The 12,967-nt window shown below is 41.9% G+C and overlaps 1 protein-coding gene across 1 annotated transcript in view; it reads left to right on the top strand.

Annotated features, from left to right (window-relative positions):
• Positions 1-7,713, top strand: part of myo9aa (myosin IXAa) — an 85,008-nt gene extending 77,295 nt beyond the window's left edge. The window contains 6 exon segments of the mRNA XM_080843712.1: positions 495-626; positions 750-873; positions 3,236-3,438; positions 3,876-4,018; positions 4,266-4,554; positions 4,556-7,713. Coding sequence (XP_080699838.1) covers positions 495-626; positions 750-873; positions 3,236-3,438; positions 3,876-4,018; positions 4,266-4,554; positions 4,556-4,745 — 1,081 coding nt within the window. The 3' untranslated portion in view covers positions 4,746-7,713.
• The last annotated feature ends 5,254 nt before the right edge of the window (positions 7,714-12,967 follow it).

Raw genomic sequence — 12,967 nt, 5'->3', positions numbered from 1 at the left:
ACACAGAGAAAAGCACACAGAAGATATCTTTCCCGTGTGCTATGCCATGTGTAATGGTTACTTTGTTATAGCGTATTAGAAACATTTATTAGGCTGTTGAGCCCTGTACCTCTGATTAAAAGAAACATGCGCACAACGAAAATCTGCTCTACTTCTAGGATTGGACTCTGTAATGCCCTTTGCCCCACATCCTGAATATGTATGAGGGCTTTATGAGCTCACACACCCGCTACTCAATGGCAGGGAATTTCATGTACTCTTTATGGCCGCAGATATCCTTCAGCCCTATCCTACCCTGGAAATGGCACTATATATTTGAAATGCTGTAGGCTATATAGTCAGATTGTAGTAGCTTTCCTCTTCCGACCACAATGACGAAGCTAAATTCTAAGAGCTTTATGTCTGAACTTCTCCTGTAGCTATGGACGACCCCTTTTCCAGTCCATGTTTATCTGATTGGCTGATGTTGTTGGCATTGATTTATTTGTGTCTAGGATTGTGCTGCAGGAAGACACCAACCGCATGTCTGCCAATGCACTGGCCATCGTCTTTGCCCCCTGCATCCTGCGCTGCCCCGACACCATCGACCCACTGCAGAGTGTGCAAGACATAAGCAAAACCACAGCGTATGTATCCCACCAATCAGCTGCCATCCACTGCATTCTCACCACCTTTATTACCAGTACTGTGGAGACTTGTGTTCTATTTTTCCTCAAGCACTGAGTGTGTTTTTTTTTTTTTTTTTGTAGATGTGTGGAGCTGATCATTGGGGAACAGATGAATAAATACAAGGCTAGACTGAAGGACATCAACAGCCTGGAGTTTGCGGAGAACAAAGCCAAAAATAGGCTTACCCTCATTAGAAGATCAATGGTAAGATCCTGGGCTGACCAGTGGAGATGATGTATGAGCTTTTTTCATGGCCCTTCCTACTCCTGCTTTAAACACATGCACATGCACATGCACTCACACAGTGCACCTATTGGGTAACTACATAGGGTACAAGGAGATATATTTAAGTAGAATTTCTGTAAGATGCTCTGCTTGTAATATATTTAGTTTCATTTCAAGTTACCATCACCTTGCACACTGATAAAGATAATTATATTAATCTTACGTAGTTAAATGGAGTCTCATAATACCGATGAACATAAATCAATTCATGATCAATTAATGTAAGGTCATTGAAACAGAACCAGGGGTTGTAGGGTCAGGGTTAAATCCTCTGTGAGATTACCTCAACAGACTGACTCTGACCCGGACATTAACCTCTCTCACTATCCAATCCGCTCTGGAGCTCCTTTCAGCCCTTTGTGACCCACTGAACCTCCTCTCTTTTAATACCTGCAACGCCCTTTTAAACTAACCCATTCTTTTGTTCCTCCTTCAACCTTTTACACTCCTGATTCCAATCCTTTTCCTCTCTAATCCAGAAACCCGTAGTAATCGCTGTTAGATTTATCAGCATAACCCGCAGTGCCACCCTGGTATGTATCTTACTCCTGGATGTAGTGTGTAGTTGCCAGCCACTCTCTCACCCCATTCTGCTGAAGCAGCACTGCTCACGCTCCTCTCTCCCCCACCACGATACAGGAATTAATTCTAGTCCTGGGCTAATGTGGAGAGTTTCTGCATCTGATGATTGATTAGTCCAGGACTAACTGCTAATCCCTGTTGGTAAAACCAACCCTTGCCCCTGCCCTGTGTGCTCTGTCTCTTTTACCATCTCAGCACACCATTTAAAACTGTGTGTGTGTGTCATATCTATGTCTTGTCTCTCTTTCATGATCAGTCTGTTCTTTTATCCTGATTGTTGTTGTACAGACTCTTGACAAGCCTGCACTACAATGAACACAGTGAACAGTTTTTTTGCAGTGCACTAGGGACCAAATAATACCCACTTGAAAGGAGATGTTATTCCACAGTCACATGCATTTTACTGGCAGGATTGTGAAACTGAATGAGGGCGATAAGTTAGTCCTTGCGCAGTGAGCATCTCGAGCATTGACAGTGAAGTGCTGTGGGGAGCATTGTCACAATGAAATGGGAGTTCTGTGTAAATTAAGTCAGGAAAGTACCTTATTTCCATACATAGTTGACATAGGAATGATCTCCCAGGATGGATTCTACTGCTGGATGCACTGTTGACATAATTAAAGGTAGACAGGATCGCCGCGATAAACATGAGATTGGAGTTTTTTTAGTTTTTTCATGTCACCCATCTTATCAATTTGGTGCTCCAGTGGTCACGAGCCTCATCACACTTTAAATTTACATCTTTGTTTGAAAACGATTATATTGTTTTATCTCGATGTTTGAAAAGTTCTCAGTCTAGTCTAAACGTCTAAACCCACTGGTATAAAATGAATTGTTAATCTACTATATGTATATAATTTATTTATTTTTATTCATATACCTATTTCTGTTGGTCCCTTGGGGAGAAGGCCTTGCATCTGCCGGCTGTGACCACATTCAATTATTTCCAAGTAACAATTTGCTAATATTTCTATCGTATCTGGGTTGCCAATGCTAAAAATAACATGTCCGTATTCTCGTTCATGAAACCTTCAATCACTGCGCTCAGCAGAGGCCAAAATATCTCTCTTCTCATTGTGCTTTAGAACACGCAACTGTTGCCTCGCTCACCTTGGTCAAGTTCATCTTGATCTGTGTAAATTACCAGAGAAAATATCCTTGTCTCTGTCCTCTGCCTTTGCAATTCAGACTCCAAAACTGCATTTGCTCCCCACGCCTTGCGCAATTGAAAGAGAGACCTTCAGCATATAACCCAAATTAGTTTTTCTGTCAGTTTGTCCTTGTGGTTTTAAGGAAGCATGTTCTTACTAGTTTACATTTGCAGTATATGAAAATATTTATTTATATCAATAAATTCAACCATGGAATCCTATTCTGAATTCTCTTTGCTTAAAGATACGTCTCTCGGAGACCTATTCCAAGCCACCAGGTCAAAGTCTGGTAATGCTGTGGCGAGTTCTTCATGTCAGGCTGCATTTAGTCATTTAGCAGACGCTCTTGTCCAAGGGACAGAACAGTCAAGCTAAGAGCAATGAAAACCTGGTGTAACAAGAAATACTACTTTACATGAGAAATAGAAAAAAAAGGCATAGAAAAGAAAAAGAAGTCCAGGAATGTAACTGCTGTAAGTCCAAGTGAAGGTGCCAGTTAGTAAGGGAGGTGCTCTCTGAAGAGTTCTGACACTGTTGGTGTGTTGCAGGGGAAGGGCCGCGTGCGGCGGATCAGCTACCATACGCCCTCTCCCCCGGTGAGCCCCCGACTGGCCTCGCCGTCGGAGCCAGTGGAGGAGACTTGGGCCGAGGAGGCGCCCAGAGAACCCGAGATCTCGGAGCAGCAGCAGGTGGCCATGCAGCAGGAGGAGAGGGTCCTCACCGAGCAGATCGAGAACTTGCAGAAAGAAAAGTACGCACTCGTCATCTTTATGTTCTTCAGATGGTTTTGGTCTGTTAAATAGTAGTCACTATTAAATTGAAGTCATAAAATGTAATATTATATATATATATTTTTTTTAAACCTATGATCTGTGTAAAAATAGCATCTACAGTATGTGCTAACTGTGCTCCATTGATTAGTCTCTGGTATTGTTTAGTCATTGTTTGGTCTGTTTTGCACCAGAACTTTCTATGAAGTTTCTAAATGGGTTTCCAGAGTGCTGGTACAATGGATAACAAATAGCTTTATTGGCATGACCATTCATGTACAATGATGCCAAAGCAGGCTGTTACATTAAAAACAAAACAGAAAGAAACAACAACAATCAACAATGAAGCTGTAAATGGTGAAACTACTATGATGATGTTTGATTGATGTTTTCACTTTGACCTCTCTTTGTGTTACAGGGAGGAGCTGACGTTTGAAATTCTGGCCTTGGAGCCAAGAGCGTCGGATGACGAGACGCTGGAGTCTGAGGCCTCTATCGGAACCGCAGACAGCTCCGAGAACTTGAACGTGGACTCCGAGGGAGCCACCTCAGACTTCTCTGGTGAGGAGCCGAATGAGGTGCAAGTTGGCACTTAAATGAGTTGAGCAAGATACTCTACTTAGTTGTGTCTAGGTTTGTATCGTAAATGTGACGAGGTTGTGGCTGTGGTCTAGAGTTGCAGGACGCTCCCACTGCCTTCAATAAGGACTTCAATAAAATGGACCGATCTGTCTGTCAACAAGACAAACACATTGTACTTTCTGCCTGCATTTAGTATACACTGTGGTTTCTCTCCATCCCCTTGCAGAGAGAGGCCCGCCTCAGGCAGCAGCCCGGCCAAGGAAACTGGAGGGCAAGAGCCGGCGCATGCTGAGAAAGCAGCCTGACTCCCTGGACTCCATGGACTCGGCCTCCACTGCTTCGTCCTCCGTCTCCTCCTCCTACCTGCACCCCCCCTCCTCCGCCTCTTCCTCGAGGACCCATCGGTTCCGCTTCCGCTCCAAGTCCCCCTCGGCAGCCCGGGGCCGGTCCAACAACGGCAACGACAGCTGCGGCAGCAGCATGGAGGCGCCCGAGCAGGACCCCCTTGAAGAGCGCTCAGTTCACCAGCCGTGGCACCTTCAACCCAGAGAAGGGCAGGCAAAAGTTGCATGGCTCTAGGACCCTGCAGCAGTCTGCAGAGGGCAGTGGCCACCACAAGAGGGAGCCAGACCTGTCATCACAACAACAACAACAACAGCAGCAGCAGCATCTAGTACTGTATGGCAGCAATGAGTTCATGGTGTGAAGATACCATCGTGAGCCAACTATCGACTTCACATGCGCAAAACACGCGAGGAGGAAGCCCCCTGGCTTCAGCTCATCCCTTTATCCCTCCTCCACACACACACACACACACACACACACACACACACACACACACACACACACACACACACACACACACACACACACACACACACACACACACACACACATACACATACACATACACATACACACACATATACACAAGGCCCTCCCACCCCACGCCACTTGCACTCAGCCACTCCGCCAGGGGCAGGACAGCAGTTGACCTCCCCTCTGCCTTTCCAAGTGCCAATACTAGCAGAGAGATGTGGTGAGGCAGAGGCGGATGTGGGAGAGGAAGAAGAAGGCAGTTGGCAGATGTGTGCCTCCAGCCCCTCCCCCACTCGCTTGCCTTCAGAGCTGGGGTGGAGTTTTGGGATGAGGGGTCGTGGGGGAACTGGGAGAGCGGAGAGGACAGCGCAAAGGGAACGGTGACTCCTGCAGCGTGACTCCGACTGTGGGGCTGTTCAGTAAGGTTCCACAGAACAAGTGGAGGGACTGACCACCAAGACGATAGACCATGGAGACAAAGCCATTAAACAGTGCAGACTCCACAAACTTCAGCAAAACTCCCAGCTTGGCTGCTTTAAGTTTACAGTTTGTACAGACACCACCAGTAATAAGCGGAGTGCTCTGACATTACAAAAAAATCTGTTTTGCCCCCCTTCCCTACACATGCATATTTAATACATTTTAATAAGGTGGAATATAAGTATATATATAAATCTATATAAATATATTATATGTGATGTATCTATATATGTCACATATATATATAAAACCATGTATAAAGTCAGAACATCAGCAGTTGCTGGGTTGTTGAGTTTAAGTATTTATCATTATGCTTGTCCTCCATATGGTCAAAGAGAGATTTTTTGAATTAGCTGACTCATTTGAGCAAGCAAGTAAGCGTGCACACGTCAATGTGTGTGTGTGTGCGTGCAGGTGTGTTTGAAAAACCACTTGATGTGTTTGAAGTGTGTGCTGCTTTTTTCCCTCCTTTGGGGAAAGTACCGTCATCAAAGGGACCAAACTAGCTGGTGTTTAAAAGCTAGAGGATCCCAGCTATGTGAAGACTTTCAGATGTACATAACAGAATACTGTACAAAAAAAAAATCACCTTTGTAACAGCTTTTCAATAGCTGGTATGTATGAAGTTGACAAGATGCCATTTTCAGTTCACTTTTAGTAACATTTTTTTATCAAACTTGTTGGCAATGTCAGTTCTATCTGAAAAAGCAACTAAACACATTATTATTGTTATTATTATTTTGTGAGTATCCATGCATGAAAAAAGGTTGACTTCAGTGAAGAGGTATTCTGCAACCACATCCCTTTGTCACTGAATCTGTTTCAGCTCACCTGTTTAAAAAAAGTCTCAAACGACCCATAGAACTGTTGTATACAATGCCAAAATTGCCAGGAAGCAATCGCGTAGCCCATGGGGACGTTTATGAAGTTGCCTGTGTGTGTGTGTGTGAGAGGGTGTGTGTGCGTGTGTGAGATGGGCACTTGCGTGCAACTGCCCTCTCTCTCACTCTCTCTCTCTCTATTTCTCTCTATCCCTCCCTCTCTTTCTCTCTTTCTCTCTATGTCTACTGATGCAGGGGCTAATGCTTGAACATGTTTCTTTGCGTTTACACAAATGGTGTTTGTTGTGTGGGGGGGTGGGAGAGAGTGGAACCTACCTTCCGTACACACTTGTGGCTGCGAGGTCAGACTCCTTCCTGATTTCAGGTGGGAGAAGAGGCCGGGATCTTCACTGTAATCACTCACCTACCCACACAACCCCCCCCCCACCCCCCCCCACCCAAACCCTCACATGAGATACACGGAGTAGACCACTACCACTACGACAGGAGTTTTGGCTCCTGTGCGTGTGTGTGCGTGTGCGTGTGCGTGTGCGTGTGCGTGTGTGTGTATGCATGTGCGAGCGGAGAGGTCACGGGGGTGATGAGACCCACAGGTGGGGTCTGCAGCTCTACCCATGAAGGACGTCCACGCCAGCCTGGTTAGGATGCCGCTCACGAACATTTTGTAGCAGTACTCTATCCCTGATAAACCATATTGGTAAGGACTATGACAAGGCCATTAAGAGAGACTCTTTGTACTGTCAGTATGTTCATGAGGAGTATACACTGACCTGGACGTGAACGAATACTTCACGGAGATCAGTTTCAATGTCAGTATTGGTGTTACAATAGACCTCTCATGACTGTTTCAATCTTGCATTTTTTTTTCCAGATATTAAAAGCTTTTGTCAGTAACTCGAAAAAAGTCATTTGCTGAATGTTGAGTACCAGGGCCCAACAAAATGGGAAAATAGTGGACTCAACAACACAGTGGTGTCAGTGGGCTGAGTTGTCATTGGTTTACCGGTCAATGTGAGCCAAGCCATGGTTAAAAGTGTATTCGCTTCTGTTCAGGAATGTCCTGTTCTATCCTGGTAGCCTTTCTACTCTTCGCAAGCACTAAGCAGTTAGCTAAGAATATGGCATAATACACAGCTTTCTTAAGCTAAACATTTCAACTAAATCGTGTAGTACATAGCTTTGCCCCCAAGGGTTAGCGTTGGCATTTTTGGTATCCTGCTGAAGTGATCGCAATGATCACTTGGACACCGCACTCCTGTATCCATGTTCTACAGTATACGTATGTCAAAAGTACCTGTTGCTAAAGGATATATTATGCCATGTACAAATAATAAATGTGAAATAATCATGTTCAGTGTTGGAACTGGCCACTTCGCCTGCAAGTTTAGACAAGGTGCACAATCAGACTTCATCTTTGTATTCTGTTCCACGGTTGTATGTGCATTTTGTGAGATATTTCTTACACAGACAGAATGACACAAATAAATAAAAAGGTGATGTCAAGGTTGTACAAATTAATTTGAACAAATCATATTCAGCTTATTAAAGACAAGGCTGGAACCAAACTGGAATTGGTCTCTTTCTTTCAGGTTTAATCAAGCTAGCTAGCCACAGGTGGTCTGCATTTGCTCTGTTTCAGCCCTTTGGGATATTGGACTTGTGTATAGTTATTGCATATTTTTGACATTTAGTTATGAAGATATTCAGTGGTTTTATACCATCTAGTTGCAAGGCATAAATACAATAACATGCCACTAAACAAAGGTCATCTGGTAAATACTATAATTGTAATGAATCTTCTTTTTTATTACAATGATTAATAAACCTTAATAATAGTTCATCAACAATAACAATATTAAGTAAGTATTCCAAGTATAGGCAAAGGCTCACACAACTGATTTCTCCTAGCTGCTACCCTTAGCTGCACCTAAGGGTCACTTGGAGATGCTTGACAGTCAAAACAAGACTTCAGGAAAGGGCTTTGCTATGGTTACACATGCAGCATCTGCAGGTCTGCAATAACCAACCCACAGGTACACATGGAGAACCTTTGAAGAGGTAAGAAAAATCGGATTTCAAATCAATTTATGAATTAGATACTTTGTCATTTTAACTGTCAACATGAGAATATGTTCAGTATTGTTGAAGGATTTGGTGGTAGTAATCACCTCATTTCATGATGTCTGACTGCTAATCGCCTCTTCAGTCTTTTCTTATCCTGCAAGTATGCATTAGTAGAGGTCACACAGGCTACATTCTTCACTTAGCCTCAAAGGAGAGCATTTACATTTGTAAAGAATACATTTAAAAAAAGACCAGCAGTGGCAAAGCATTGATGATATACAGTTCCACTTGAAAGTATGTGAACCCCTTGAGCAGTTAAGAGTTTTCTGTTGTTTTACCATGATTTTCAATTTTTTTCCCCAGATTCTGCCGGATACGTCCGCAACTCTTTAGAGGTGATCTGTGGGTTGGCCATTACCTGATTTATTATTCTTCTGGTGCTTTTAGGTGACAGTCTTGATGGGTGTCCACTTCTAGACAGTCACGGTCATGTTGAATGCCCTCTATTTGTACAGTGTTTGTCTTACAGTGGATGGATGGAACTGGAACCTTTTGGAGATCGTCTTATAGCTTGCCCAAGATTGATGGGCTGTCAGTACCTTCTTCCTGATGTCCTCGGATATCTCCTTTCCTCTCGGCATTGTTGATCTGTGTGGGTACACCTTGGCACAGTAGTTTGGTTGGTTTCCTCTCCCTTTTAATCTGTGTTGCCCAAACCTTTTCCTATCAATGTCTCATTTGATTGGTTTGCTTAATTGACTAATTAAGCACCCAAATGTGTTTCACCGAATCTGTTACCTACTTTACTTTACCAATGCAGCTGGGGGTTCACTTGCTTTTGCACATACATACACTAACTGTTTCATGCAGTTTTTTGGCTTCTCACACAATTCCCTCTAAACAAGTACATGCAATTGATAAACATAAACCTGTCATTTCATATATGGAAAATTGGTGATGAAAAAAATGAAAAATCATGGTAAAACAACAGAAAACTCTTACCTACTCAAGGGGTTCACACACTTTCAAGTGGCTCTGTACATTTCCCCTGTCCTACAATCATTGGTCACTTACCTGTAGTTTGGCATACATTTCTCCCATCTACATCTAAGGAAAGAGTGCGAAAAATTCATCCTCTGATTTCACAAAATGCTGAATACAGAAAGATGAAGAATATTGCTGTAATGTCTCCAAAAATCTGACCTGCAGGTATTGCCATGAGCTCAAAGTTACAACATACTTTACACATTTAAGGAGAGGGGGAAAGAATAACGTGAAGTCTGTGTAGGGATGACCGTTTTTGTCTAAGACTGTGACAGCAATCTGTGTCACCACAGAGTGAGGTGGTGTTTCAGAGAAAGGTCTGGTGTTCCTGTGTCCCAGCCCTTAGGCAGTTCCATTCTATTTATAGTATTGGTGGTTGGACTCTACATTACCATTTGTGTAGCTTCATTGATGTGGGACGGCGTTAAAAACATGTATAGTTACATTTTTGTTGTTTCTACTATTCACCGTATTTAAAATTATGAAATGATGCATCTTAATTTTGACTGAAGATCTGAAACATAGTACTGAATGCTGATTTCAAAATGCCAAACACACATGTAGGTGTGAACACAGACACTCACGCATGAACATCTACATAAGTCATCTATGAATGCATGCACACACTCCCACATTGTGCAGCAATCACACTTACACAGGCACTGTGGTCACTAGTGTAAACCTACATCTTGTGCCTTTATTGATGTTTTCTCATGTACTACAGAAGGAGACTCTATACTGTAGGAAGTATTTCTGACACATTTTTAGTCATCACATTCAAACCAGCAGAAAGACAATGTTACTTTGTCGCACTTTGTTTCATTTTTTTTTCTCTGGCTGTTCCTCTGTTTCTCTCTCTCTCTCTCCAGACCACAGGCAGATGTTTCCCCTATTAAACATAAGTACCTGTGTGTTAAAGCTTGTTACAGAAAAGACATACAACATTGGTGGGATGTGTACTGTATATATAAATATGTATAATAATATGTAGTATTTTTTTGCACTGGACAGATGATACCATTTCTGTGAGTATGACACAATACATTCACATATTTAACCAAATGGCATTCATATTTCCTGTACAATGGTTGCCAGTCTCAAAAGAGAAATGGTTCAGGTAGAACTGTACGCCGGTTATACGCTGGTTGCCCGTCTCCAAAGTGTCTCCTCTAGCTTTCAGACTTCAGTCGATTGTTCTGTCAAAAGAGATTTTGCTGCTGGCCCAATTAAATACTTGCAGCTGAGGTATGCTTATGTTTTGATCACACCAATCTTGTTTTTAGGCTACATTTGCTGCTCCTGTGGGTGTTTTATTTTATTATTCTTTGGGAGTAGGATCCTCGCCCCTGTCGGCAGCATCTGAGATATTTTTGCCATTTGCTAGGACTGTGGACAAGGGGCTCACACCAAAGATGTTTACTTCATTCCAGAGACTGTTATCCCTATTTTCGATTTGTTATCTTTATGGCTGTGTATCCGATTCGGGATGAAATCTTTAATTAAATTCCTGCCTCCTGAGTCTTTCTGGAAGAAAGATATTGTTACTTTGTTTCCTTTTGTTTCATATGCTTTCCTCTGTCAGTTCCTCTGTGTTTCTCTGTCTCTCCCTCCCCAGACCACAGGTAGATGCCTGGCCAATCAGACATAAGTACCTGGTTTAAAAAGGGTTTAATAACACAGCATTGGTGGATTTTTACATTCATATACACTTTATAATACTTGATCAAGCTTGGCCAACACAGAGTATTATAGTATTATACTCCATCCAGTGATGGTAGGAGCGACAGAGGCAGAAGTCTGTAGGATACAAATCTTTTTTTTTAAAACTCAGTCTCATACAATCTATGAATCTATTCATACAAAATACATCAGTGGAAATTAACTGGTAGTTTGAGTATGTTTCCACCAAATATGTTCGTGCAGGAAGATTAAACCAAATTAGGATGCTCTTTCAAGGAAGGTTCTCCTCTTGCAGAAAAAATGCCATTTGATATTTGATCCCAAACTAACTGAATTTATCCAGATGGCTCTGTAGAAAGTTTTTAACAGGTTGAATTTGAGCTTGCAAAGACTAATGCTACCAGCTCATGTTATAATGGGTTTCATCCTCAGTCTTACCCATAGATCCCTTAAAATGTTTAAGTGCATTCTATTCCCTATAGTTCATATTCCTTTTGCTGCAGGACATACAGCTCGGACATGCATGTTACTATTTATTTACTTAGTACTGCATATGGGTGTAATTTGCATTAATGTTCAGAGATTAGGGGAAATTGGCAAATGGAGAATTTGATATTCAGCTCCTCAGATGTCCCGGTTGTCTTTCTGTCATTTCTCAGACAACACGGTGAGGAGCCTTTTCGGTTTTATTCCGACTCGTGTTTACATGTGGCTACAGCAAGGTAATGGGGTTTCAGCACTGCTCTCATAAGACTACAAAATGACATTGTTTTCATCTTGACATTTCCCTCAAGACAGTGAGACTCTGGTCAATTATAACACATAACCAAACACCCCCTTAGCATTGTATAATGCTGCTTAGATTTGTGACAGAGAAGATGTCTGTATGAAGAGGGATAGATAGTGTTGCAATTCCCTTTTCGTTGATATGACAAGAACCTCATACAAGCCTTTGCTTAGATATAATCATCTTCAAATGACATATCCCTATTATTATCTTTAGTCTGATTTGTTGATAATAACTGGAATACAGAATTTAAAAAGAAGAGAATCGAACAGAATCAGATTCCACCCATTCTTCATAACAGATCATCTTGGAGAATTTTAGTAAAATATGAGCAAGATATCTTCACATCCTCTGCAATGATTTAGAATATATTTTAGACATCACATCACTAACACGGTCTACAAAAGACACAAAGCACACATTATTCTACACAGAATGTTTTAAAAGTTCCAAGATGGCAAAACCTCTGATATGACATGCTACCAATGTATGTGATACACTACATAAAGCTTTCCTCTCTTGGTTCAGCAGAATCGTTTCTTTCTCATGATGCTACTCCTCTGACTAGAGGTTTTATTCTGTAGTGGCTCTGTGGTAGGAATAATGTGGTCAGTATCGTTAAGATGCACATAAACAACTGTGCAATAACAAAAGTGGACGATTGAATTACAGCTTGCTTCCTCTACAGTGGTATTAAGAGAGGCAGCGCTCTCTGCTGGTGCTCTGATGCTTCACCGGCATCATTATTTCAGGTCAACATATCTGACTAGTATAATACAAGCTGTGTGTTGACCTATCACTAAATACAGCCGCGGAAAAAATTAAGAGACCACTTCAAAATTATCAGTTTCTCTGGTTTTACTATTTATTGGTATGTGTTAAAGTAAAATGTACATTTTTGTTTTATTCTATAACCTACTGGCAACATTCCTACCAAATTTCAAATAAAAATATTGTCATTTAGATCATTTATTTGCAGAAAAATGACAATTGGTCAAAATAGCAAAAAAGATGCAGTGTCTTCAGATCTCGAATAATGCAAAGAAAACAAGCTCATATTCATTTTTAAACTACACAATACTAATGCTTTAACTTAGGAAGAGTTCAGAAATCAATATTGGGTGGAATAACCTTGATTTAAAATCACAACTTTCATGTGTCTTGGCATGCTCTCCACCAGTCTTTCACATTGCCGTTGGGTGACTTTATGCT

This window comes from Sprattus sprattus (genome assembly GCF_963457725.1).
Source record: "Sprattus sprattus genome assembly, chromosome: 8".
NCBI classification, from domain to species: domain Eukaryota; kingdom Metazoa; phylum Chordata; class Actinopteri; order Clupeiformes; family Clupeidae; genus Sprattus; species Sprattus sprattus.
Note: the sequence above shows the minus strand (reverse complement) of the source record. Positions and strands in the feature narration are given on the sequence as shown.